The sequence below is a fragment of the Oxyura jamaicensis genome, chromosome 1, assembly GCF_011077185.1.
Source record: "Oxyura jamaicensis isolate SHBP4307 breed ruddy duck chromosome 1, BPBGC_Ojam_1.0, whole genome shotgun sequence".
In the NCBI taxonomy this organism is placed as follows: Eukaryota; Metazoa; Chordata; class Aves; order Anseriformes; family Anatidae; genus Oxyura; species Oxyura jamaicensis.
This window is the reverse complement of record NC_048893.1, coordinates 202,290,481-202,318,314: the sequence shown is the minus strand read 5'-3', so window position 1 is coordinate 202,318,314 and position 27,834 is coordinate 202,290,481. Positions and strand designations below refer to the sequence as shown.

General features: G+C 50.7%; 2 protein-coding genes across 2 annotated transcripts in view; both read left to right on the top strand.

The window, feature by feature from the left end:
- Nucleotides 1–6,729: 6,729 nt before the first annotated feature.
- On the top strand, nucleotides 6,730–27,349 carry DGAT2 (diacylglycerol O-acyltransferase 2). The gene is made up of 8 exons (XM_035344082.1): nucleotides 6,730–6,890; nucleotides 12,986–13,105; nucleotides 13,838–13,945; nucleotides 14,719–14,789; nucleotides 20,490–20,694; nucleotides 24,446–24,620; nucleotides 24,936–25,138; nucleotides 25,899–27,349. Exons 1-8 carry the CDS (start codon nucleotides 6,851–6,853, stop codon nucleotides 26,051–26,053), a joined length of 1,077 nt encoding a protein of 358 aa, XP_035199973.1. The 5' UTR covers nucleotides 6,730–6,850; the 3' UTR covers nucleotides 26,054–27,349.
- UVRAG (UV radiation resistance associated) overlaps nucleotides 19,097–27,834 on the top strand; it is a 114,573-nt gene continuing 105,835 nt past the window's right edge. Inside the window, exon 1 of the mRNA XM_035343780.1 lies at nucleotides 19,097–19,102. The gene's annotated coding sequence lies outside the window, so the exon portion shown is untranslated. The remainder of the gene's footprint in view (nucleotides 19,103–27,834) is intronic.

The following is a 27,834-nucleotide window of genomic DNA, read 5'->3' as shown; positions in this document are numbered from 1 at the left end:
TCGGAGGCCGCAGGGAGAAACGTGAAGGCGTGCAGGTCGCATCCAGCCCTTCAGCTTGCAGACGCCTGTTTTCAGCCCAGGATTACCACCCTTCACTGACTTTCCTGGCCTGATCGTGCAACCCTGGGGTGCACAGGGCTCATTTCCAGAAGCAGTCCGTGGGACTTTATCACCCCCGGGTGCTGAAGGGTTGGACCCCGCTGGGACCCATGGGGTTGTGAAAGCAGGCTGGTACCTTTTCCCTGCAGGCTGTGTTAATTCTGACTTGTTCTACATTTGGCTGTGATACATCCCCTACATTTAACACCATGGGGGCCTGAGGCTCCTCTGGTGACAATTCAGTCCTCGAGTCCATTGCGGTCTGTGGGACTTCCACAAAGAGCCCTGAAAGTGCAGCTCTGCCAAAAACTGCAGAAATGATGTGCTTTTCGTAGCACATAGCCTGCAAGCTGCTCTAGCACCATGGGAAGGCTCAGGTTATTGCTCAGACTGTCGGGAACAACCAAAAAGCAATGTCCTGTGGGATGTCCCCGAGCCCCTCTGCCGTACAACTTGCAGGGTGCCACTGGGATGGTTTTAGTGCAGCTCAGCGGAATTCCCAAGGGAAGGAGATGAATTCCTGTCTCAATACCCTTCTTCATTCATCAGAGGGAGGTATTTTCAACCACACACCACTCTTTTTTGGGGGGGAAAAAGACCCACAAGAAGTCCAGTCCTGCCCTGAAACTGATTTTCTCTGTGCAGGGACAACATGGGTGATGTTCCCCAAATAGCTCGGGAAGGCTTGCTACGGTTGGCAAGATGCTATGAGGATGGAAAGAAACAGGCAAATCTTATGGGACAACTCCTGGCTCCATCCTCACAAATTCAGGCTGCGTTGTAGGGTCGATTTCTCCTTTTATTTTATTTTCCTTTCATCCATTATTCCTCATCATCTTGGGACTGACAGATCCTGTGCAGGAGCGATGGTTGGAGGCAGTTTGGTTGCAAACACAAAGGTGCGAGGAGTTCATAGCAAAGCCTGTAGGAAAACACAGCCTTCATCACTGGAGAGAGCTGAAAATGCTCCATTTTTTTTGAGAAATAAGAGTCCAGCACCATGTTTCCTGAGAGAATACGGAGCTCACCCACTTAGGAAAACCTTTTCCCCAAAATATTTAACCAGTTTGCCATTCCTTCTTCCCTCACACCCTTCTTAATGAAATAAACAAGCATAACTGAGAAAAAAAAAAAACACTAAAACCACCTATTTTTCTGAGCCAAGCCTTGTCTGGAAAAAACCTTCCAGCTGCACTAGAAGTGGAGCTGGTTAAGTGTCTATTACGAACCCTCCAGCACTCGTTCAGCACGGGGACCAAAGTTCTTTAGCCGTACAGTTAATTTTTAGGTGCTCTAATTTTAGACTGTAGCTAGGCAGCTCTACCCTGACTTGCTGCCAACAGCCAAAATCTGGCTTTGCTCAGCCACTTGCATAAATCTTCCTATCTGTCTCGGGGGGATAAGTGAGGGTGCGGCTATTTTTTTTATTATTATTATTTTTATAAGTTTTGTGTGATTTTTTTTTAATAATGCCCTCCAGCGGAAAGCTCGCTGTGAAGTATCTCTTGCAGCTTCGGCCTGAACTTTGCTTCTACTTGAGAAAAAGAGGCATACGTGCAGCTTCAAAGCAGAAGCAATGGCTGCGTTTCCAAACCCCCGTAACATTAAGTAACTTTTAACTTGGTGAACAAAAAAAAAAAAAACACGAGTGCTCCGAAAAGAGCTGATCCTGCTTTGTGCTCGGGTTATGCCATTAACCCGAGAGTTGCGCAGGACGTGCTCTTTGTCCTCCCAGCCCCAGAAATAGTGGCTGTGGCCGTATTCCCGTGGGATGTGGGGCTGCAGGGTGGGTGTCGCTGTCCCTGCAAGGTGCTCAGCCCTCCGAGAGGGTGTCCTCCGGGTGGGCACACTTGGGATGCTCCGAGATCTTACCCTTCCCTTCTCTGCCCCAAAGGGCTGCCCTACAATCCCACTGGATTTTCAGCACGGTGTGGATGGATGCAAGATTTGTCAGTGCTTGTTCTTTGTCTCTGCCTTGGGGTGGCTGGATGAAAATGTCCCAGAGATGTGTTCATGCGTGCCCAAGGCGCCCACCCCAGATGCAGAAATCACTCCAGGGATGAGGCTCTGCAGCACTGAGCAAACATCCCCTTCCTGAGCAAATTCCCCAAAGGACAAAGCTGATAAATACCTGCAAGATAATACCAGCGGGGTTCGACATGAAGGGCTGGGGGCAGGGTGGAAAGCTCAACTCCAGGAGAAAATCAAGCCTCGGGGTGGGGGCTCAGACACCTCTTTGGCCACTTGGATGGATTCCACTCCAAAGGTCAACCAGTGCAATGCCAGACTGTGGCAAAATACAGGCTGGGATCGCTGGACCGTGCAGATAGCCTTGGTCGGAGTGTCTGGATGTTTCTGTCCTGTTGTGCCCCATTGGGAAGTGTGTGATCTGGGGTCATCCGTGCGCACGGAGGGATGGGCCAGGAGAGCTCTGAAATGCCCCCGTTGCCACCTGCAATGTGGCTGAACCATAGCTGGCGTCAGCCCAAAGGGAAAAGGTTTCTCTGGGATTGGGAAGGAGCAGTCCAGGCTGCTAAAACCATACCAGCCAACTCAGAATAGCTAACACGGGCACTGCTGTGCTCCCAGGGTGACAAAATCCAGCACACTAACAAAGAGGATCTACAGGATCACACCAAAAGTCACGGCCAGGAAGCTGGAGGGACTAAGGTGAGCTTTGAAGTTGATGAATTCAAGACTAAGGAAAGGGGTGAAGGATGTGGAGCAGGAAATTCCTACAGCCACCCGAATCCCCAGTGCTTCTCCAAGGGGATATGGTAGCTCGGTTCCCCCTCCAGATGGTTTCTCAGTTTACATCTCCATGTCTAGGTCCTACAAAGCTTTGGGGTTCACCTGGAGCTCTGGAGGTGACATGTAGGGATGTGGGGACACACATCTCCCCAGCCTGGGCGTCTCCCATGGCTCCAAGCTTATGTCCATCCCTTGGGTGATGTCTGAGCCAACCCCACACTTCCATAAGTACTCCCTGGACCACCAACTGTTGCCATTGAGGCAGGAGAAGGATGAAGAAGGATGAAGAAGGATGGAGAAGGATGGAGGCAAAGAGGAACCCTCCCACCTTGGGGCTCAGGTTAAATTTTGGGATCAAGTGAGAAGTTCCTGGGCTCTGATGCCTACATCTACTGGCAAGGGAAGAGGACTTTGGAGGGGTCACCCTGCTGCACAGAGTAGGCTCGGCCCAAGGCATGGGTATGTCAGGTGGAAAAATAACCCCGGCAGGAGTTGGAAAGGGTCTTCCTGCTGTTTTGAAAGCTTGGCGAGTTGTCAAAGCAAATCTCGTGGCCTGGCCAACTCGGGTTCAAACTCCTCATGAAACCCCAGCTCTTATCACCTGGTTTGTCGCCTACATCCCTTGTGATAAGACTTCCCTCCCTCCGGGCAAGGGGATGAGTACAGCTCAGGGGAAGATCCTGGATGAGAGCAGCTCATCACCTGAAGGTCCAGAGGGAGCTCCTTGGTGGGGCATGGCTTGGCCACGGTGTGTTCCTGCTGAGTCCTGCTCAACACAAGGCTTTCCCTTCCCGTAGGATGCTCCTCTCTCTCTGCTATGAGAGCTGGGGAGGTTCCCAATTTCCAGTCCCCAATTCCTCCTGCTGTGGGCATCAGAAGAAATAGGCTGGTCTCAGGAGGAGGACATGGGGGGAAAGACCCTTTGAAAGTGCTTTTTAGGGGGAAATAGAAGCAGATCAAGGGCCCAAACCCTCCAAGTCTGAGGCTTGTGTCTGCCCTGGAAAAAAAAAAAAAATCTACTCAAAATAACACTGGCTGGGAACAGAAGGCTTAAAAACCCATAACCCGAGGGTTAACCACAGGCAGGGAAGTGTCTCTGCGTTTTCAAGCCAGGGAAGAAGAATTACGGAGATCGATAAGCTCAACTTGAGCACGTCAAACACAGGCAGTGTCATGCATCCACCCAAACACCTGGCCCGTGGATGAGGACTGAACTCTGATCCCTGCCAGGCTTTAAAAATAGGGCAGTTTCTGCTGCTAAATAACCCTATAGGAACAAGGCATCTGTGTTGTTTGCCAGCTGCTGGCTCTAAGTCCCAGAGTCCCATCCCACAACCTACCTGTGATTCCCAAATCCCCGAATGGAAAAAGTAAGAGAAATGTATATATATATGTGTATAACATTCTCAAAAGCTTTAATAGGCATTGCCCTAAGGAAACGTGCATTTAAAAAATGTGACTGCATGAGGGTGTGTTGCTGCTTTGCTGCCAGGTTTGGCTGCTGCTAAAACCTAGGGAAAAAAAAAAAAAAATGAAAGAAAAAAAAAAAAAAAAAAGGAGCCTAAAACTTCAGTGAATTGTTTTGGGTGCCTGGAGCTGGAAGGTTGCCTCCAGCCCATGTTACCCGGTGCACAGCTCATGTTTTTCAGGCACAGGTGAAGTAATAGCAGGGTATTTGAAAGGATGTTATTGTTTGGGAATAATCTCGCTGCACATGCGGGTTAATAACAGACAGGGTCGTATGCCTGCCGCGCCGAGGGAAGAATGTAAGCACCGAGCAAAACAAACCACGGGCACTTGCAAAAACATCTTCGGAAAGAGCACGGCAGTGCACGTCTTCCTGGTGGGAAACAATATCTGCGTGGGGAACAGAGCCAGGGTGTCTCTAATCTGTCATCCGGGGCCGATTTCTGATTTTCCCTGAGCTGAACGGGAGAGGAAAAAATGTCACGAGGGGAGCGCTGGTGAAAGGAGAGGGACAGGGCCTGGGTGGCCGCCAGTTCCCTGTCCAGTCGCGTGAAGGCAGCCGCTGTCCCAGGGCTCGGCTGTGCCTCCATGGGTCCAGGACTGTTTTTTCCTTCTTCCCAAGAAATATAGTGTCATCATTTGTGCCTCCAAGTCACGCGTCCGAGCTGCCGCTCAGCCTGATGGTAGCCTTGGTGCTCCTGCATGACCCTCTGCTCCATTCAACTATGAAGTTTATATTATTTCTCTTTATTAATATATATTTGTGAGCTTTACTCCCGTGTATTTGTGAGCTTTTCTCCTAGGTTGGGACCCTACTGTGGCGCATGGAGCAAGGAAATGACCGGGATTCAGAAAATTTGCCCCCAGATTGTACGAGGTTGGCATCCATCAAGAGAAGGGCAATGGACAACCCTTAACCCTGCAGAGGTCTCAGCCCACTAACAGCAAACTAACACTTACCTGTCCACCTGCCTCCTGCTCTCACCACCTGGCAATGTCATTTTTTGTAGGGTTTTATCCTGGTTATGATAAGAAAAGCTACCATGGTCTTTGCTTGTGGGTAACCCTAAGCCAACAGAGACGTGCAGGAGATCATTCCCCTTTCACTCGGCAACATTTTAGTCGGTGATTTCTTTCTATTCTGGGCTCCCCTTTGGAGCTCTTATCCAAGAGCTCTTGGGCAAGACCCTTTCTACAGACAGGCTCTCGTAATTTTCCATTTTTGTGCTGATTTCGACAGGCCATTACAACCCTTGGAAGACGTTCCTCGGCCAAATGGGGAGCAAACAAGTCCCTGGCCAGATCAACTCTGAAAGAGGGGATTGAGAAAAGCAAACAAACAACAACAAAAAAACTTTTTTCACCTCTGAATCTGCAATTTAAGCTCTCCACAGCTGAGAGTTGGCTGGAAATATGAATTTTTATGAAACGCTTGGTGGACTTGTCTCTTTGGGCCAAAAAGTGGTGGTTTTGCAGCGGCAACACCGGGAGCCACAGGACAAAGTGCTGCCTCAGCAGGGCACAAACCTGACAAAGGCAGGCAAAAGCTGAAGCATTTTTGGGGGTGTCTGGGTGATTTTTATTATCTGTCTCCAGTACACAGGGAGCCCACAAACGCTCATTGCCTTCAATGGGGTTTTCCTTGAAGTATCTCAAAGCGCTTCTCAGATGCAGGTTGGTTTTATTTCTTCCAAATGTTTAATGATGAAATGAGGTTGAGGAGGGGCATAAGCCTGTTCCAGCAGTGAAGCAAAACCGCCTTTTAACAACAGGGCCAGGCATGACCCCATCATAGGGAATCTAGTTTTATTTTGTGGGATCTGGGACAGACTGACCTGGCCCCATCTGTAAGAATACATAGAAATGGCTCAGCAGGCGAGTTAAGTTAGTATCTTAATTCCTAAATAACACCTGGATGGTTATGGATGCATAACTCCGCAGTGGATCCGTAAAATTCCTTAAAATTCCCCATTAGGAGAACAAAACAAGGCTTTTGGGGTGGCTTGGGCATACCTGCAGGCTCTCATCCGCTTAATGAAACCCCAGAGGGCTGCCAATAAGCACATTTCTAGGATTTTCTCTTAATTTTGTGATCCTTCCAGGAATTCAGATCTCCCAAATCCTGCTGGGGACCCTAAAATCAGCACAGAGCAGGGCAGGGGGAGCACGGGAGCGAGAAAGGGACCCCAAAACCCCAACATGCACCCCGCTAATGGGGGGCTTGGGGGATTTCCCCCCCGATACGGGGCTGGTGGCTGGGGGAATGAAGCAGAGAGGGGAAAAAACCTTGGGGTCAGGGTGCTCCCCCCCCCCCCCAAGCCCCCCGGGGCGCGGGGGGGGCGGCCCCCCCCCCCCCTCCCTCCTCCCCCTCCTCCTCCTCCTCCTCCTCCTCCTCCTCCTGCCGGGGCTATATAGGGATGCGCTCCCGGCGCCTTCCCCACGCCCCGGCGGCACCGGGCTCCCCCAGAAATCCCCTCCAGCCCCCTCTGCCTCCATCCCATGGGCTCGGCCAGCACCTGAGCCCGGCCCCGCGATGAAGACCATCATCGCCGCCTACTCGGGGGTGCTGCGAGGTACCGGGGGGGCGAAAAGGGGGGTCGGGGCCGAGGGGATGCTGCCGGGGGGACGATGCGGGGCTCAGCGATGATTTTAGGGACCCTCTCCGTCTTCTACCTTCCTGCAGGGTTGCTTTTTTTAAGAAGGGGGACGGGAAAAAGCGCTGTGCAATGCCTGGGGGGGGCTCCCTGCGGCAGCTCCCCCCCGCAGTTTTGCTTTTAAGGGATCTCAGGGAGCCGGGCTGCTTTCCTGAGGCTGCTGCGAAAACCGGGGCTGCTTTATCTAAGGGAGACTGCACCCTGCAAAGTTGCTTCGAAACAGGCCTTTCCTCTTTTATTTTTTATTTATTTTTTATTTTTTCTGCTGGTGGCGGTGGGAAGGGAAGTGTGGCTTTATCAGCGCTGCCGGCAGGGCTGAGTGTGCAGCAACGAATTCAGCCCGGTTCTGTAACGCTGGCGCTCCCGTCAACAGGTTTAAATCAAAATAAAGGCAATAAGAATTTAAAAAAAGCGTCGCGATTTGTTAGTGCTTTGCAACGAGGGGTTCAGCGCTCCGTGGGGAAGCAAGGGTTTAGGTTGCAAAGCGCAGCAGAGAGGGTTTTTTATTATTATTATTATTACTTTGCTTTTGCACCCACGGTGACTTCCTCGGCGAGCTGGGTGGCGGCGGCGACACCCTGCAGACACCCAACGCTTCCTGCTGCCGGCTGCAGAGGAAAGCATGGGGCAGCCCTAGAGATTTTGCAGTTGGAAACTCACCAGGGTTTGCTCGGCAAGGGCTCGTAGCCCTCCTCTGATCTCCTGGAGGACCATCAGGGCTTGCAAGCAGCCAGGCTTTTTTTTTTTTTTTGCAGGAGGGTTTTTGCGGAAGCTCCCCGAGCACTCCCTGTGCTGCAAAAGGCTGCAAGAGCAAACCGGTAATTCCTCCTGGGCTGCAGAGACCTGTGCAAAGCTTGTTGCTTGAGCAAAATCCTTCGCAGGGCTGGGAGGACCCGAACCTTGGGGAATTAAGCCCTCTGCTCTTGTTTTTCTTTTTGCCCCGTGTCCTGCCCAGCCCTGCGTGTGGGTGCAGAACTATGCCAAAGAGTTGGCACCCGGTGATGTTGGGGGTGCCGACTGTAGGATCAGCCACGAACTGACTGGGAGAAGATCTGTGTGCCTTTCCCATACCCACCTCCAGTCCCTAAAGCAACTTAGCTCCTTTGAGCAATGAGCAGGATGAGGCAGGAATTAACGGCAAGCCAACAGTTAAACTGAGAAGTAACAGCACGCCGCGGAGGATAAATCATTCAGGAGACCTATAAAATATGTAGGGCTGACCCGAGCCCTCAGCGGCCGCCCCGTTATGTGTTAAGGATGGATCTGGGACACGTGCATAATGCAAAACGGAGCGTGGTTTAGGGACAGCGATTGGCCTCATCTCTAGCTAATCCTGCTTAGTGGTGGAAAGCTGCCTTAGCTCTCCTCGGGTCAGTTCCTTCAAGGGGGTCCTGCGGTGATATTTGTGTTTCTTTCCCTATTTCTGTGTGTGCTGTGGGATCCTGCAGCTCTCAGGTGGACAGAGGCAGTGATTTGTTCACAGGACCTCTGGCGCTGCTCGGTCAAGGGTTTTAACCTCTTCCACCACCTCAAGGAGCTAGAAGAAGCCTGCCAGGCTTCTTGCCACCTCCCTGGCCCTCATTTCCAAGTCTCCTGCCTGTGCAAAGCCCTGCTGGCCTCTGTGGTATGAGTCCTGCCCTCTGCTCTCCAGCCTTCGTGCTCTGGCATCTGGTGGCATCCCAGTGCCCAAGCATGGGACCTTGTCATCAGTCTGTCCTCATCCTGATGCTCTGGCAAAGTGTGACCATCAGTGACCCTTCCTTAAAAAAAATAAATAATAAAAAAACCTGGGTGATGGCATCTGCCTGTCCATCCATCCCTGCAGGTGACCTCTCTTGGGCACCATGTTGGGGATGGCAAGGTCCTTGGAGCAGTGCCCGGGGGTTGGTGGCACTTTTGAGGCCCTTAGACTGGGTGGGAGGGGGGCTGTCCCCTTCTCTTGCCCTGACCCACTTCGGGCAGAGGCTGCCGAGGTGCTGCCCCACTTCTCTGGCAGGGCAGCGAGGGGTTGCTGGCTCTCAGGAGGGATGCTAGTGTGATCAGGGCACTCGAGGTTGTCCTTAAGGGTCTGTCCTTATCTCATGTCACCTCCTCTCCTTCCTGGGCACACCGATGCGATGTAGTAGCATGTTCCTTTCCCCTCTCCTGGCCAAGTCATGTTGGATTAACCCCCACCTCCAACCACTGCCTGCTTTGAGTCTTCTCTCCTTGTTTCCTCCCTTCACCCCCAGCTGTGGCTGCTTGGACCCAAAGCCAAGCTCAGGGCCACCAGGGGATACGGATCCACTGCTGGATGAGTGTCACAGCAAGCTATTTTATTCCCCCTGCAAGGATCCCAGCTCCCTTCTGGTGGGCCTGGCATAAATTGTGCTGTCACACGTCCCCACTAGCTCTGCTGCTGACCTCCAGAGGCATTATTTGCTGCAGCTAATGCAGGATTATTTAGGTGCACATATAAAACAGGACAGGATAACTGCTCCCCACGCTGGCTTTCCGTAGCAAAGGCTTGTGGTGGTAGATGGGGAAGCAACGAGGCTGGAAGAGCAAAGATCTTGTGTCCTGCAGCAGGCAGCTGAATCAGCCCAGCCCTGGAGCAGCTTCTGTTGCTCGAGGGGATTTTTACAGACATCACATTGGATTTAGCAGCCTTCTGTGCAGGCTCATGCTCTCAGACAGGAGGCTGGCTCCTCTCAAGTGTCCTAGTGTTGGTTTGTTTAACTTTGCTTTGCCTCCGATGTCAGGTTCGTTGCTGAAGTTGTAGCCCCAAACCTCCACTTGCACCTTACGCTCAGCCACGGTTTTGATCCGAACAAGCTGGGGGCTGCAGTGTAACTCCTGGCTGAGAGTTAACATGCACGGTGTCTTGTAAACATCGTGGTTAAAAACACCCCAAGAGCTTGGTAAAAGCCAGGCTGTATCTGTAACTCTTCTGCTTCCTCTCATCTAACTCAGCCCGAGTGCTGTGGGCTGGGTTTTCTGGTGCCCACGTGCCGAGTCGTGTTTATTTCCTCTCCTGGAGCCTTTGGGTCTGCCTCGGTGCCTGGATAAATTGCAGTGCTTGATCTGCAATTAACTGTGGTGGAAGCACTCCAGATGCTGCCCCTGGCTGTGTCCGTGCTGCAGGTCTGTCCCTCCTCGGCCAAACCCTTCGCTGCCTCCAGGAGCCCCTTGGTAGCATCTCCTGAGTGCTTCTGGAATTAAATAAATGCACTCAGCCCATCACCAGCTGGGAGGTGGCTGCCTAAGAGCCCTGAGCTTCCCTGGAAGGCTGCTACCACTCAGCAGCAGCGAGGTGTCTTCAGGAGAAGTCACTTTTTTTGGCCGTCTCACCGCGTAGCATCCTCCCGAGCTGCCACCAAGGGAGCAGCCAGGGATGGTGGCGTTGGGATCTCTGCTGCATAGGAAAGGGTTGCCAGGGGTGTGAGCCCCAACAGGAGGCTGCCCCGTTCTAGAACAGGCCACCATCCACCAGGAGAGCTGGAAAAGGTGCTGGGGGTGGCGGCAGAGGAAGATGGGGGGGGGCTTCGTTGCCTCAGGATTAAATATCTTCCCTGGGGAAAGGACTGATGTGGATGGATGCCAAAGGCTGGGAGGTGTTCTGCCTCAAGGTTCATCATGGGTATGTCTAATAGGCCTCATTAAACTTGGTTATGAAGCTAATGAGCCCCCTGATGATTAGAGAAATTGTATCTCCTTCGCTCGTTTACCCTTTGGGTCTTTAATTTGTGAACAGTGCTGGGTGTTGGCCTTCCTGGGAAGGAAGGGGTTTCCTTCAAGAGCAGCACCCAGGTACCAGTGTGGGTTTTTTTTTTCCCTGGGTTTAGTCCCAAAGCCACGTTTCTAATTTGCCAAAGCTCTTTTGCTCCTCGCCTGGTCCGGATCGTCTTCTCCAGCACGCCTGCTGGCTGCTGAGGCTGGCAGAAAGGAGCTGGGGGCTGCAAACCCCACGTGTGAAGCCTCCTTGTCCTTAACCAGGAATTTAGTGTTAATGTAACGTGGATGCCCGTGGTATCTACTGGATTTTCTGGCATTGGGAAGCCTGAGGATGTTTTTGCTTTCAGCAAATAGCTGCCCCAGGGCACCACTTGTCCAAGGCAGGTGCTCAGCAGCCTGCTCAGAGCTGTCGAGCCTCTGCCTTCCCTCTGCAGGAGCTGAATGCTTGATGTGGCTCAAGAAATGAGATGAGATTGACTTAAGCTACCCAATCTGCTCTATTTGTGGGGCTAGCAATGCCTACAATTTGTTAAGCATCTAGAAAATGCTGCAGTCCAAATGCATTTGGAGGGTTAAACAGTTGTTTGCTCCAGGGGAAGGGGATTTAGGCAATCCAGGGCTGGAGTGTTGGGTTCCTCGGTCCAAAGATGTTTCAGTGCTGTAACTGCAGGTGCTGGAGGGATCAATTACATGGAGCTGGGCTTTTATTATGGGGCACAAACCAGCTCTAAGACTCTGGGCTTATTTTGAGGATGTAGTGGTGTCACCGGCTGTATCCCTGAAAGCTCTGCTCCTGGAAACAGGCTGGCCAGACCTCATTGCATTCCCTTCTAGCTGGGAAGCTCTTCACTGTGAAGAGAAAGGTACTGGTGACAGCATCCTTGACCTCACCTGGGAAATGGGTTTAATTATTGCTAGGACAAAGATAAAGCTTTCTTGCCAGATATGCAAAAGGAATGTATAACTGCAGAGATGCAGCTTGCTCAATACTGAGTTCAGGTGGAAATCCAGGCTAAATATCACCTAGGCAGGGGTGAGCTGGCACTGAATTTAGGCTGCAGCTCCCTGATGGTGTCCTTTAGTAGCAGAAATGCTCGGGAAGGCAGCTCCCAGCCCTCAGGACCATGTGCAGGCTGAGAGGCACTGAAGAGGAGCAGCAGCAGGAGCTGGAAGCCTGGGGCAGGAGATCTGCAGGTGCAGCCACACTGCCTTAATCCTGCTGCCTACACTACCAGCAAGAGTTAGCGAAGATGGCAGAGGTGTTTTGCATATTTAAAGCATTGGTGAAGCTTTCTTTGTAGAAGCTACCAAAGCTCTAGAGGCTCTTCTCAACCAGATTCTTACTGCGTGAGCACTTGTGGTCCCCACCACCAGCAGTGGCATGCCTTGGCAGCAAGAGCAAGGACTGAACCCATTTAATGTAATAGCTGCTCAGCAGCACTGCAGCCCTTCTAATGACAGGGAAGAAAGGGAAATATGTGAACACACCTCCCAGCTTGCTCACAGGCCAGCAGCTGGATTTGCATTTCAGCCTGTAATTAGGGTGCTTGTAAAACACAGTAATGAAGAGAAGTGAAGGAAAACCCACTTGCAGGTGCTCCTTCCTGGAGGCTGTCTGCAAACCCTGCAGTGGGAGGTTCCTCAGACAGAAACCAGGCCTTTCAGTTCAGTTTTTGACGAGGCTTCTCCACACTTGAACCGCTGAAAACTCTGAATTAGTGGCTTTCAACTCCTCCTTCCTCCTGTACTGGTTCAGAAACATGCTGGTAGTTTGCTTTGCCCTTGGATCCCTGGGGTCTTGGGCTTCAGGAGGCTGGCGAGCAGAGCTTGCCTTGGGCACGTGCCTGATGAGGAATAGCTCAGACCACAGCCTGCGTGTGCTTGCCTGTGATTTGGGATGGCTGAGCTTTATCTTACAGTAAAACTCTTGTGTTTTTTTCCCTGTTACCAAACACAGCTGCCAGGAGCTGGCAGTTTGCAGCAGGGGCGTGTGCTAGGATGTGTTAGCGCCCTCTGAGCTTTCATGGCCAGGGGAGCTGGAGGCTTGCTCACTTTAGTGAAGTTACCCATTAAATCCTTGACAACATCCCCAAAACAGCTGCATGTTTGCAGATGGCAGCGCTTCCGAGGTGCTTAAACTCCCTGGGAAATGCCAGCCCCTGACAAGCCTTGCTCCAAACTGCACAGATACTGATTTTAAAAGTCTGATTTGAAAGTATAACATCACAATCTTTACCTGCCTCTAAAAGCAGTGTCTGTGCTTGGTACACAAATGTAACTTGATTTTTTTGTTTCTGTAGGTACAGGATCAAGCATTCTGTCTGCTCTGCAGGATTTGTTCTGGCTATCCAAATCCAAAGTAGAGAAACAACTGCAGATCATCTCCGTGCTGCAATGGGTCCTCACGTTCCTTATCATGGGTGAGTAGCACCTTGTGGCTTGAATCAAAGCTTTTTGGCTTTTAAATTTTAATGCAGAAAACGTTGACTTTTACGTAAGTGTCAGTGGCTGGGGACAGTTCCTGGGGCACGTGGCTATCGCAGAGCACGCTCGGGTTGGTATTTTGGCAAGGATGACTTTGCCTGGCTCTGGAAAAATCCCTGAAGCCGTGGATGTCCGTGGTGCCTTCCGTACAAGCAAGACTAAATTCAAGGGCAGAAACCGCAGTCAGTCGAGCAAGTCTTGCTGTTTCTTCCCCGTTTAGTGATAAAACCCCAGTATTTGTGGGTGGGGTCTCTGGGAACCTGGTGGGATGGTTGGTGTAGAGCTGGTGTAACAAGCAACAGGTCCATGTAGCTGAGGAAGAAACACCCGTGGTGCATGGCCACGAAGGAATCTTGGTGCTGGTGGAGTTTTCAGTCCTGCCTGGTAAAGCAGCTGGATATATTAGAGAAGAAATACTTGCAGACACCAAAAATTGGGTGTTCGTGCACATTCTTCAAAGCAGGTAGCCTTGGAGGAAGCGCTCTCAGTCCCAGATCATGATTTTTTTAGCTAAATCCGATTTGATTGGGGATTAATGGCATCGGGTTGAGACTAAGACTTCATTACGGAAGGGTCAAAAGGCAAGGGGCTCTTAGTGCAAGGGTAAATGCCCTCTGCAGCCCCAAACCTGACGCCACTTGGTTTTCTTCTTTCTTTGCCCTCTCCAGGTATTGCTTGCACTTTAATCCTCATGTACATACTGTGCACAGATTGCTGGGCGATCGCTGCTCTCTATTTAGCCTGGCTGGTGTTTGACTGGAACACGCCAAAGAAAGGTAAATAAGGCAGAATCGATCCCCGATACCCGTGTCCTTGTCTCCCTGTTTGGACAAAGCAGCGCTTCCTCCTCATGGGTGACTTCCCTCCTCGGCATCACCCGCTGGGAGCTTTACTCGGAGCGACTGCAGGCTTCGTAGGCACTGCTGCTCGTGCAGGACATCGCTGCGGTGGGTTTGAGGCTTAGGTTCTCACCATCAGGAAGATCTGTGTCAAAATGCACGAGCTTCCTGCCCTCTCCAGCTCTCGCAAGGTGCAGGCAGGGGCATGGCCGTTAAGATACGGTTCCCCTCCAGAATCTATGTTGCTGTGAATAAATCAGAAAGTGTTATTTCTGTTTTCTAAAACAAGAAACCAGCTCCGAGACCTGCTGCAGCAATGGCAGGGAGCTTTGGCATGGTTCCTTTCACGGCCACATTTAAGCAGTGGAGACTTGTGCTGAAATCTTCCAGCACCTCAGCCTTCCTTCCCCCAAGGGGAAATCTGAGGTTAAGCTCGAGCTGTTTCTACCTTGACTTGCCCAACACCCAACTACGGCAGAATACCGAGTCTGACCCACCCCAAATTTGTCATCAGGCCTCACTCGGCTTCTTGAAGTACCTTGAAGTCCTCAGCACTGCTGGTTTCACCCGTTTTTAGTGAATGATGTAGGTGTCACGCTCCCTTAGAGGAAAGAAGCTGTTGATTTCCCCAGGGAGGCAGCGAGCCCTCTAGGTTTCTTGGTGGGCACCCAGGTGGATATGGCTCTAAAATCGTGGCTTTTTCTCTCCAGGTGGAAGAAGATCCCAATGGGTGAGAAACTGGGCTATATGGAGGTACTTCAGGGATTATTTTCCAATAAGGGTAAGCACCAGCTTGTCTCTATGCAATGAGATTTACTGGTTTAGACTCAGTTTTAACATCCTCTGTGGGGATGACTTTGGTCATTCACTATTTCCATCCATGACACTGAACTCTAAGCAGGACATGGCTTATGTAGCATGGCCTGAGCACTGCTTGGAGCAGCTGTGGTTACACAAAAATCTGGAACGCATGGCTCATGGTGGTGGTAACGTGATTTGCAGAAGACTTCTGCTTCTGATTTTATTGCCAGGCATCTTGAGGCAATCTGACTTAGGATCAGGGAGCCTTACTGCTCCCTCTAGCTTTTTTTTTTTCATGCTGCAGCAATCCTGCTTTGTGCCTAGCACTAACTCTGGCCTCTGCTTGTAAACCTAGCTCAGCTCTGGTCTGTTTTCCAGTTAATCCCATAGGACAGCAGGGCGATGGGTCAGAATAACCGGGAAGCCCATGCACCAAAAGCCTTATTTCACAGCAATCAGTGAAATTAGTTCTAAACTCTCTGGTTTGGGGTGTTGGGGGTCCAGTGGTGGGGCTATCTCCAAGTCCCTGGTTTGTGCTCGTACTTTCCCTGGTAGTTCAGGCATCCTGCAGACAGGACGGGGCTGCCACTCTGCTCCGGGGGCTGCCGAATTCGCCAAAGGACTTAGAAGTAACCAGAGGGCAAATTCATCGAGGGGAGGAACTTGATGCTTCTTTGGAAGGACATGCAGGTGGAAGGACTATTACATAAGGCTGTTGGCAAGTGTTTGATCAGGCCGAGCAAAAGGGAGGCATCTTGGATGGCTTTTTAACGAGCCACCCTACTCCAAGGGAGTCCATGCGTTGGAGAATCCAATTCCAAAGCGGCACAGCCTGGATTCCTTCTTCCCAAGTCACTTGAACTCCCAGGGGCATGACCGTGCTGCCGGCCAACGAGCCTCTTGCCACGCTCTTGCTGCTCTTAATGGGTAATTCTGGCAGGTTTAGGTGTATGTGGAAAATATTGCAGCTGCACAGGCTGCCAGGTCGGCTCCATAGCTCAAGGAGAGCACAGCAGGCTGTGGTGTGGGAGATGAGACCTTAAGGGCTTGCCACAAGCCTTGATATCGCATAAAACCAAAGCGGGCAGGTTTCTCCTGGAGACTTTGAGCCAAGGGGGCCACTGGCGGTGGCTGGTCCCCTTGTGTGACCGTCCCTTTGTGCGGCACCCATCTTCCAGCCCTGTGGCTCAGCCCCACGGTGGGTATTAAAAGCTTAGCAAACACTGGGCTGCTCAAGTACGTAAACTCTGCAGTTTCAGGTAGATAAACTGAACTTCTCTGCAGTTTTAGGTAAATCCTTGCTAGTTCACATATTTGCAAGGTCCCCTTCTGGCCGTAATCCCCATGTCGCTGAAGGGGTGGAGTTGTGCAAGGTTTGCGGAGCTAAATGGTAAATGGGAGCTGAAGGGCAGAACAGGAAGGATGACAGCTTCTATTTGGGCTCATGAAAGGCCTGGGAAATCTTTAGATAAACTATTTATCTGTCTTCAGTTAAGTGGGAGACTGGTGTAGAGACAAATATTGCTTGTGTCTTCTTCTGGCTGCTAAATTCAACTTGGCTGGATCCTCAGGTGCCCGTAAAGGCTCAGCAGGGCTTGGTTTGCTGAGGTCTGCAGTGCCACACGTCCACTGAGCACCACTGGAGCAAGTCCCACCAGTGCCTCGAGCAATTTTGCCAGCAGCTCTTGTAATGCTCAGCTTGTGTCTTGCAACCTCTGCATTCAGAGCTGTGTGCAGGGACCACCTGCAAATTTAACCCATAGTCCAAAAAACAAATAGGAAGCAGCTTCGTAGATCATTTCCCAACTCACTAAAGCCACCTCCCAGGACCAGAGAGCTACCTCCTCTTTTTGCAGCACCAAAAATGTGGGTGTGGAGGCTAAAAGCCTGCTGTCCAGAGGCTGCAGGTCTGAGAGCCGAGGTTTCCTCCTGCCAAGCTGCCGTGAGCTCAGGCTGGAGGATCAAGCAGGATTTGGCCGGGCTGAAATGTAACTGGCATCCACCTGACGAAGCTGTGTGTTGTAACTCGTGGCTAGACCTGCTGCAACCCTCCGCGGGCTTGCTTTACGGGAGTAGCTGCAGGAGAAGCAGGCTCTGCCCTGGTGTGGTTGTTTATGATGATTTGGCCTCCTGAAACACCAGGTCTATTGTACCTGGAGCTACACGGATCATGTTTTGTAATACCAAGTGGATCTGGGAACCAGCCTGAGTTTGCAAGAGCTCGTCCACGCTCGCTGGGGCTTCGCGCGACCGCTCTGGCAGTGATGAGCTATTTTAGGGCACCAGGAGCTTAAGTTCGTCTGCTGCTTAGTGGCTGGCCTTGCGGATAGTGCTTTAAGCAGCACACAAAGTAGCTGAGGAAGCTGCCAGGGAGCTAAATCCTGCTGCTGAATGGCCAGGTGGGGCCCGAGCTCTTGCAGACATGGGCACGGTGCTGTGCCTGCAGGGACTCGACCCGCAGAGGCAGGCGAGGTCCCAGCACCTTCCACAACCCAAAGGTCTTGTTTAGGCAAAAAGGAGCCCTCCCCCGTGCGTGTAGGAGCTGCTGCTGTTTATCTCCGGGGGAAATAACACTTCAGATAGCGATGACTGCAGACCTTTGGCTCTTGGTGATGTCAGGCATCGAGCGCTTGCCAGATGCGTGTGGCGAGACCTTCTCTGTCTCCTGCTCAGCTGGAGGTTTTGCTTCCATGGGGCATGTCGTACATCGGTGATACCCAGAGCCTGGAGGGGTCACCAGCTGCTGGTTTGCATCGCTGGGAAGGGGAGAGCAGCTTCTTCCACCGTGCAGCTGGGTGGGATGCAGCTAGCTGCAGTCCTTCATCGGTTTGCAAGCTTAGTTGTGGATCCTGAAGGAGGAGCTGTAAATTCCTGCTTTTACTCCTCCTGTTCCTGCAGATACCACTGGCAGGGCTGTTCTTCGGGTCCGTCTGGCACTCAAATATTTAACTCTGCTTGGTTTGTTTACCCCGATTACCCGGCTTTATGGCTCCTGTAGGCAGGCTTAGATCTGTTTGAAGAAATTTGCCTGTGCTAATGGTCGAGCAGATGGATGGACCTTTGCTCCCACTGCGCTGCGCTCAGTCTCGGGCTGGGTTTCCAGCAGCTGGGATGGGTGCGTTGGTGCAGTGGGAAGTGATCAGCCTCCTAAGGAAAGCTTCGGTCGTGCTGGAGGCCAGGAATAAGTGCTTATAGTCCTTAAATTCCTGTTTCTAGACCAAGTTTAGGGAGCCATCACGCCTCTGCCTTTGCTGGCAGCTCAGCCCTGGGCTGAGTTTATGCAGCAGCAGCTCTAAGCACCTCTTCCAGGTGCTGCACGGGCAAATTTGGGTGGTGCTTATGGTGGGGGGCTGTCCTGGCTTGAATTGGCAAGAGGAGGATGTTCTCCATTATATGGATCAGCCATGAAACATCCTCTCCTTCTGCTGACCCATCTCTCATGGGCCATCCCAGGCAGGGCAGCGGCAAGTGCATGGGACAAGCTGCTGGGGAAGAGCATCAATCTGAAAGGCAGAATGACTTTCAGCCTGTAAATCCCTGCTCTGTGCCCCAGGAAGAGCCTTCAGAGAGTGAGAACCTTTCTGAAACAGCTTCCACCTCCGGGGGGAAAAAGCAGGCATGGCATTGCTCGCACCGAGCAATGTGCAGGCAGCGCCCTCCCGAGCACCGTGCGTATCCTTGCCAAGAGAAGCACAACCCCACGCCTCTGTAACAGGAGATGTTGGCAGACAGACAGACAGGTCTGGCTGGGCTCATGCAAGGAAGGAGCTCCACGTGGGAGCCGGGTGTCCTTGCACGTGGCCGAGGGGCTGGCAGCAGCAGGGCAGCATGCGTGGTGCGCCTCCTGCTCCGGAGGGACAAGGACAACCCCTCTGCTCCAGGGACCTTCCTCCGAGAGCAGCGATACTCGGTGCAGAGGGAGGATGAGGTCTTGGGTCTCTCCTACCTCTGAGCAAGAAGTGACAGATGGAGGGGTTACTTGTTGTGCCGTTGCTTGCTTTCCCTTCACTCTTCCAGGGAGAGAGGTTTCCAGTCTGTGGTCTTGGAGCCCAAATTGTCCAAGGTGGTCAAAGCAGAGGGACACCCCTCGCAGCCTGGGGATGAAAAGCAAAGTCACCCCCTAATTAAGCAAAAAGGGAGAGGAATAAAGGTGTGACATAAGCCATGGGGCTCTACAGAGCTGCTGCAACCCCAAAGATCTGCAGACACTTCCCAGAGCCCTGCATGACCCCAAATCAAGAGGGAAGTGTACAGGGGTAGGACACCCAGCTTGGCTAACATGCCGCAGCTGCTGTCTTAAACGCTGCAGAGAGCAGCAGGAGCGTGGGGAGAGGAGGAGGGAATGGCATTTCTGGGCACTCGCTCAGCATGTCGCAACTGGGCTTCAGCTCCCCGTAGCATGATTCAACAAAACCAGCTTGCGTGCTGCTGCTGCCAAAGTACTTCTTGGCCACGGCAGCGGGGGACGTAACGCGCGGCTTTCCGCAGCATCACATCAGGCTTTTTCCTACAGGGGCTGACACAAAGCGTGACCTTTGCGTGTACAGTCAGGGGCTGCAGAGGTGGTCAGAGCGTCGTGCTGAAGGGCAGCTGGGGCTTGTAGGTGCTGCCCCGGTCTGAGAGCTGCTGGGGTGCAGCAGCCAGCAAAAAATGGTATTATTGCAACCGGAAAAACAAGTAATTTTGGTTTAAAATCCCTACTCCTGTATTAGCAGAGGAAACGAGGGTAGCATCTGGTTTGTCTCTGGGCTTTAGGGTACAGGGTGATGGAACAGTCCTTTTATTTGCTCACTTGCCCTGCTTGCATACAGGGAAAGATGCTCTGATGCACGGGACACTGTTACTTATAGTGGAGGGGAAAATTTGCTGGCCCTAATGGAACCAGGGCATGGGTTGTGCTGTGCATGGTTAAGGAAATTTCAGAGCGTCCGTGGTGTGAAAACAGGAGGGAATATTAGGTTAGGAACATTGCACAACCCCAAATAGCACGGTCACTGCCGCTGGAGCGCATCCTGCAGAAACCTGAGTGCTGCTCAAGGTGTCTCGTTGGCTCTTTTGGTGTGTAGATCAGCGTGAAATCTCTTGAAAGGAGAACAGTTTCCAATGTTTCCTCCCCTCCATGCCTTTTTCCATCTTGGAGGGTGGCCAGAAGGCGTGTTAAGCGGTTAGGTCTCTTTGCAGGTATTAAGCAAACTTGCTCGTGTTATGGGACACTAATTATTTTTTTTCCCTTCTCGTTGGGGTGTGAGCCACTAATGCGCCGAGGCGGGGTTTGGAAGGAGGCGTAGCCGTGGCTAACAGGACCATGAAGAACTGGGCTGGCTTGGACAGGAGGCTTACAAGAATTCCTTTGGGAAGAGTGGAGAAACAAAGGGCACAGCCTACTGCAACCAGCCTTTGTTCCTGCTTGGCTGCCTGTCCTCTTAGTGACTAAGATCGTTCTGTTTATTCTGCTTGCTCAGTTTTAGGAGCCAATGTCTAACTTGCAACCCTTAATGCAGCCTTTGATATCCAGGATAGGTGATATCTTCAGCCCTTGGGCTGTTCTTGGTGGGAAGTGGGACAAAAGTGGTGGACTTGTACTAGGGACTTCTTGCTTTATTTATTTTTAATTATTTTCCTTTTAATTTTTATTACATTACATCTGCCTTCATGTGAGCTCACTCTGTTTCTTTCCTAGCTGGTTAAAACCCACAACCTGCTGACCACCAGGAATTACATTTTTGGGTACCATCCACATGGCATCATGGGCTTGGGTGCCTTCTGCAACTTCAGCACAGAGGCCACAGGCGTCAGCCAGAAATTCCCCGGGATCCGACCATACCTTGCTACCCTGGCTGGGAATTTCAGGATGCCCATTTTGAGGGACTACTTAATGTCTGGAGGTAAGTGTAGGAGGTCTTTGCTTCTCCTACCCATGCCTTTGCCCCTCTTCCACACTGATCTATTGGAGATGTTGCTGCCCATGGCAGGAAGTTGGAACTAGATGATCTTTAAGGTCCCTTCTAACCCAAAGTATTCTATAATTCAAGTGAAAAATTGTGGGAGAAACCTGCACAACCCCTTTTTCTTTGTAGCATCACACAAACATTGCTTCCATAGCTGTCAAGAGGAAGCTGTGAATAAATGCATCGAGGGCTGCTGCTTCTCTGCATTCATCCTTAGTTCAAAAATACTCTGAACAAAGGCATACTAAAGATACCTGGTAGTTGTCTACATCTTTCACGGCCACAACTGTGTAAAACGAGTCATCCTAGTTGGTAGTAGGAGGTATTGGTAGATAAAGTTGTGCTATGTGAAAATATCAAGAATTCCCTAGTCTTTGAAACGTGAGCTCCTGGGTCTCATGGCATGAGGTGGCATGAAGCCAGCCTTCATGGTGGTGGTAGATGCCCTCTTCATCCAAGTGGTTTTAGATGCCTGACAGACCAACAGATTTTGGGTTATTCCGTGGTTTCAGCTGCTCAGAAGAGCCTAGGTATATTCCTACAGGTGGGTCACAGAGAATAGGCAGTGACATAAATTGCTGAATGACATTATTAGGTGTTGTTGGGTTTTGTTTAATTATTTTTTAATGGACTCCACTATTTTAATGATGGACAGTTCATAGGCCTTCCTGGGCAGAGGAAGTAGTGTTGATAACCTCCAGAAACAGCTCTTGGCCTCATCTTCCCTCTTAGAGTAAGGGTGCTCAAGAGTTAGGAAGAGACGAGGGAGTAAGCCTTTAAAAGACCATGACCTGAGCAATGCAGTAACCTCTTTCCTGCCCCTGAAGCAATCAATATATAATCAATACTATTTATCATCAATAAATGTACTTAAAACAGGTATCTTAATTCAGTCTTCTGGCTGAATCTTACCTCATGGCTGGGAAAAGTGAGGAAGCAGCAGCATTTGACTGTTTCTAGACTACTGCCTTAATTAAGTGAGGGAGAAGAAAGCTACTCAGATGTGGTGTAGAAAGGATGCATGCCCCTGCCCAGGAAAGGCAGTATCTGAAGTAAGTTGGTTGCCATCTGCCTGCATTAGATGGAAATAATATGTGAATTCTGCAGGACAGCAGTGCATGAGAAGCTGGGATCTGCTTTCCAGACTATTGCACAGCTGTAAACTTAATTCGTCTCTGCAGCATCAGCCATTCTGCTTAAAAAAGACCCTTTCAATCTGCACAAGGTGACTGGTAAAAGAAATCTTGTGTCCGTCCAGAGCCACATCCTAGAGCAGAAAGGGTTTCTTCTCTGGGATAGCCAAGCCAGTACAGTTAAATCAGTGGGAAATCCTGCTCCCTCTGTACTTACTGGATTTAAAGAAGACTGTAGGTGTGATCTCTTGGACAACATTATCTTTCTGAAAGCCGTTATTTGTCTTTACTCTTCCTATACTGGATCTTGAGGGTGTCGCTGCAAAGGCTTTTAATGTCACTTGCAAAGTGCTGATAGTTCCCCGAATCTTTTGTTTTTGTGGATGAACTACTTTGAGTGAAATCCTGGCAAATATTACAAATACGTAAACTTAGCCATTTTGCAACCACTGTTGCATATTAGTGTTGCAGTGGAGATTAAAGCTACAGCAAGCCTCCTCTGAGGCACAAGGAGATGGACAGAAAATCCTGTATACTGTATAAATGTGCTAAAGAGCACAAGTCTGCATTCGCCGCTTGTCTGCGTGTCTCCTCACATTTCCTGGAGGAAAGATTTCCATGCTCAGTGCTGTGAGCAGCAATAATCTCCTTCTGCTGACAAGTGTGAGTGTGCTGGATGTAAATCTGAGCTGCTGATAGCTGGGGCCATGTCATTGGTGAGCCTTGGTGGGCAGAAGTACCAAGGCTCTCATAGAGTCATTAATGTTGGAAGAGCCTTCCAAGATCATCTGGTCCAACCACCCCCTACCACCAATGTCACCACCAAACCCTGTCCCCAAGCACCACGTCCAACCTTGCCTTGAACACCCCCAGGGACGGGGACTCCACCACCTCCCTGGGCAACCCGTCCCCAGGCCTGACCGCTCTTGCTGAGCAGAAATGTCTCCTCATTGCCAACCTGAGCCTCCCCTGGCACAACTTGAGGCCATTCCCTCTGCTCCTATCACTGGTTACCTGTGAGAAGAGGCCGACCCCCAGCTCCCCCCCCTTCCTCTCAGGCAGTTGCAGAGAGCAATAAGCTCTGCCCTGAGCCTCCTCTTCTCCAGCCCCAACCCCCCCAGTTCCCTCAGCCGCTCCTCCCAGGCCTTGTGTCCCAGGCCCTTCCCCAGCTTCGCAGCCCTTCTCTGGACACGCTCCAGGGCCTCGATGTCCTTCTGGTAGTGAGGGGCCCAAAGCTGACCCCAGCACATCCTACTGGGCAGCCAGCACAGCTGAGCCTTTCAGAGGAACATGGTCAGGGAAACCTGTAGCTGTGCTGAATGAAGTTGGATGGGTTTTTCCATCTTCAAACCCAGCCATCTAGAGAAAGGTGTACTCCCCTGTGGCCTGGAGCTGGGGTGAGGTGGTGACCTTGGTGTCCTGTATTTAAAGATACACACAAAGGCTTGCAGGCCTGCCCTATGTAATTCCAGGGGACCCATTCATCACTTCAGTCCTTTGGTTCAAGTGACTACCATGAGATGTGCAGAATCAGCTTCTAAAATTAAATGGCATGTACTACTGCCCTTTGCGGTGCAATGACCTTAAGTACTTCGCACAGCTCGGACAAGTTGTGTGGACGGGAATGTAAATGATGGCATCTCGTTTTTCCTTGGCTTATGCTAGCCAAAAATGTGAGGCATGAGCAAGCTCAGACAGTAACTGTAGGGTAAAACCATGACTTTGAGGGGTAGAAGATCACACACACTTCTTAATATTTTTAGAGCAATAGAGTAGAAGTCAGAGGGTCCCTTTTTCATCTGGCTGAGTGGGATCGCTGGATTTGAGGCCTGGTGCTTCAGCTTTGCAGAGCACTCCCTGCCCTGAGGTGCTGTGGGTGGTAGTACAGCCCTGTCCCTGCCTGCACACAATGAAGGGAAGGACCTTCCCAGGCACTTATCCCAGAATATGGACTTAACTGAGCACCTTGCACTTCTCATGCAACGACTTGAGATGTTATTTTGGAAATGTGAATTATTTTTCAAATTAATCCACACTAGATGTCTCAGAGAGGCTTGTCTATTTGTTTTCTTTGTATCTCTGAGGCATCCTCACAGGCTGACTTATTCCCCTAGTTGATTTTGCTGAGAAACTGGTCAGATTCATATTTGTATCCGTCAAAATCATACAGCTGCTTGGCTTCCACCCTAAGGATAAACCAGCTCCGGTTTACATGGAGGGAGGAAATCTTAAAAAACTGCCTTGTGCATTGCTAAGCACAGACGGAAATCCTTGCTGAAATCTTGCATTTAAAGGCAAGTTTTTGAGAGCTGGTGGTGGTGGAGTTTGTCTCTGACCAAGTCTAGTGCTGTCCAGTCCTATTAAATGCTTGTGTAGTCAAGGAACAGAATGCCTGAAAGCACACCATGACCTCTCCATGACCACAGGGAAGTCTGGCAACTCAACTAGAAGCAGAAAGTTCATGCCTTGATTGCAAGGATTTATTGGTGTCTTCAGGATCATCCAGGCTGTTCCTAATCTTGCAGCTGGTTCTTTTGTCTCCCCCATCTCTGCAGGTATATGTCCTGTGAACCGCGACAGCATAGACTACATCTTGTCCAAGAACGGCAGCGGCAACGCCATCATCATCGTGGTGGGGGGAGCGGCGGAGTCCCTGAACTGCACCCCGGGGAAGAACTCCGTGACGCTGAAAAACCGGAAAGGATTTGTGAAACTGGCTCTACGGCATGGGTAAGAGGCAACCTCAACACTCGAGCAGTCCTGTTAGCATACGAAAGGTGGTCTCATCTCCTGAAGGAGATGATGTCTTTTTTTCAGTCCTGCTGTGTTGCACAGCTCCATGCCCCAAGCCTCAAACACATGAACCTGTCCCATCTTCTGCCAAGTCTAGCTGGCTTGCTGATCTGTGCTTTGTGCTGCAAATAAAGCTCTGGCCAATAAAATCTGCGAATGTGCAGCCTGAAAGAGCACACAGCAATGTGTGGTGCTGCAATACTGACTGCAGCCCAGGGGCACAGGGGTCCTGACACCTCTCCATCCCTCTAGTGCGGACCTGGTTCCTGTCTACTCCTTCGGGGAGAACGAAGTGTACAAGCAAGTGATCTTCGAGGAGGGTTCCTGGGGAAGATGGGTTCAGAAGAAGTTTCAGAAGCACATTGGCTTTGCTCCGTGCATCTTTCATGGTCGTGGCCTCTTCTCTTCCAACACGTGGGGCTTGTTACCGTACTCCAAGCCCATCACCACTGTCGGTAAGGTTTTGGGGTGAACATGTTGTGTGCTTCTCTAAGTAGCAGCGTACTTGAATATGTGCCATATACCCACACTAGTTTGGTCTTGGGGTGTTGAAAAACTATTTATAAAGCTCCATTTTCCCTTTTAAATGAAACCTCCCAGCACAAGCTGAGAATGAGCCACAGTAGCTTCAGGAGGCTGCAAGACCCCCATCATATTCTACCAGCCAGTTGAGCCAGTGAGCTCATTTTGGACAAAATGCTGTGGCTGTTACCTTCTCTAAGCCAAAATCAGAAGCAGCCTGCCCTACTGCTGGTGACGTGATACTGTCTGACAGCTGAGCCTTAATGCCAACCGTAATGTGTGCTTCTGAGTCTTCCATTACAAAGAAATGAGGCTTTTAGGGAAATAAGCGTTTCTTTGCTATTGTGTATAGTGGAAGTATGAGAACCGCAGCTTTTAGCCTTGGTTCCTGTTAACTGGGAGGGGATTTATCACTAGGCTGCAGGCAGCAACTGGGACTTCCTCACCGTTTTGCACACAAGCCCTGGTGCTGTTTGTGTAGCTAAAATGGCAGATTGAGATTAGGTTCTAGTGGTGGGATGGTTTTGCTTAGCAAAACTGGGGAGGAATCAGACAAACATCTACCACAATGGCAAGCTGTGCTATTCCAGGGTGGATGTGCTGAGCTAATGCATCTGTAGCCCTAGAGGACAAATCTCGGGGGCATACAGGAGCATTTAATCTAACCTGTGGGTTTCTCCTTTTTTTTATCAGTTGGCGAGCCCATCACCATCCCCAAAATTGATAATCCATCCCAGAAGGAAGTGGACTTCTACCACAGCATGTACGTGGACTCCCTGATCAAACTCTTTGACAAGTATAAGAGCAAATTTGGTCTGCCAGAGACTGACATCTTGGAAGTCAACTGAAGGGACTGGCTCAGCAGCAGCGCCTCCTTCTCTCAGATTCAGCCCATCTTCTCCAGGAGTCCAAACTGTCATCACGCATTTGAAAGCATGTGTGGGTGTATGTGTCTTCTTAAAGAAAGTGTTTAAAGTATTGCTAGACCACTTGTAAAAAATAATATTTTTTTTTTAAAAAAAGTCTTTACTTAGGATAAATCCCATTACAAACATCTTTCTGTCCAAAAGAGCACAACTCCCCATTGCTGTGAGGATTTGGATGGGGGAAATGATTGCCTTTGTAATCTGCTCTATAATGCTGTTGGATTGCCAGCGGTGGATTAGAAGCATTCCTACATCTACTGCACAAGCTGTTTTGGGGAGGGCAGCATCCAGCTGGTTCTCAACCAGAAAGCAGCAGGCTGATTTGACCAGGAGAGCAGTATTGCAGGCACGTTGCACAAGAGCCATGCTGAGACATGCTTTACCTAGCACAAGGGCTTCTCTGCTTTGGAAAAGCCCCTTCTGAAAGCACCAGCAGGCTGCCAAAAGCCAGGCAGGGTGCCTACCCTGCGCGGTGCAGGGAACCAAAGGATGTGTGAGTCTAGAGGACTTCAATCCATATCGATATGCCGGATACTTTGGTGGCTGTAACTTCACTTCTTGTGTCTGGAAAGTCACTTTAGAAGCAGGTCTGTCCCAAGTGCTACTTGCACAGTGGTACGTAGCAGGAAAGACAGGACTCCTTCATAGCCACGAAGCTCCGAGGACAAGTTCCAGGAGCGGTGGGACGGTGCAATGGTGTGGCCCCAGTGTTGCAGACCCTTAGGGTAGCCAGTAGGGGTAAACGCAGCGGGACTGTTCGTGTTTTGGATCCCCCTCCCCCCCCCCCCCCAAAAAAAAAAAAAAGCATTTGGGGAAAGCTTAGGAGTAACTTCTGCCCAAAGACGGCTTTTAAATATTCTGTCCAGTGAATGTAAAGGAGTAGCCTTCTCACGCATAGGATCCGAAGTGAGCGACTTTTTTAAAGTGTTATTTTACATGGCTGCTAACAGTGCTTGTAGTGAGATTTCTTCAGAGTACAGTGTTCGTGTAAACCTGAAACATTGCACTACTTGCATGTCTGACCTGCCTTTGCAAACGTTCGGTGAGTGTATTTTGAGCTCTAAAACGTGCCTTTCTTCCATGCAAGAGGACGGTACTTCACATTCCTGGAACCTTGCCTCTGACGACAAACGTCCATCTGTCATATTTGATAGACTGTTGTATTACAGAGTACCGATTTTTTTGTACAAATTTCTAGAAATAAAACTCGAGCAAAAACAGCGGGCTGCTTTGGTCTGTTCCGTGCTGTGGTGTTCGTGTTACCACAATTGTTTGGGTAAATGCAGCTGTGCCTGGGCTTTTATGGGGAGGAAAGAGGATGGTCTTTCCAAAAGGAGACCCGTGCTTACCTGCATGGTCCCTACCTGGGATACTCACGAGATTAAGAAAATCTTTGTGGGTGCATAAGGAGCTACAGTTGCCTGCTTACATCTCCGGACCTCGTTTGCTGAGCGGATAAAATTCATGCCCTCTTGCTCCTTCCAGCAAAGGGCTTTGTTGCTGCTGCCTAGCGAAGGAAGAGCAGGATTGCATCCTCCCAGCTCCTGTCTGAGCCCTCAGCCTTCATCCGCGGGAGGTGCAAACACTCCAGAAATAGCACACGTTGCTGGAAAGTTCATGCGGGCTCTTTTAGTAACAAGTGAGGGCTTAACCTGTTGTCTGTCGGGCTGGGGTGGGGTGGGGTGGGGTCTGTGAGCCTGTCA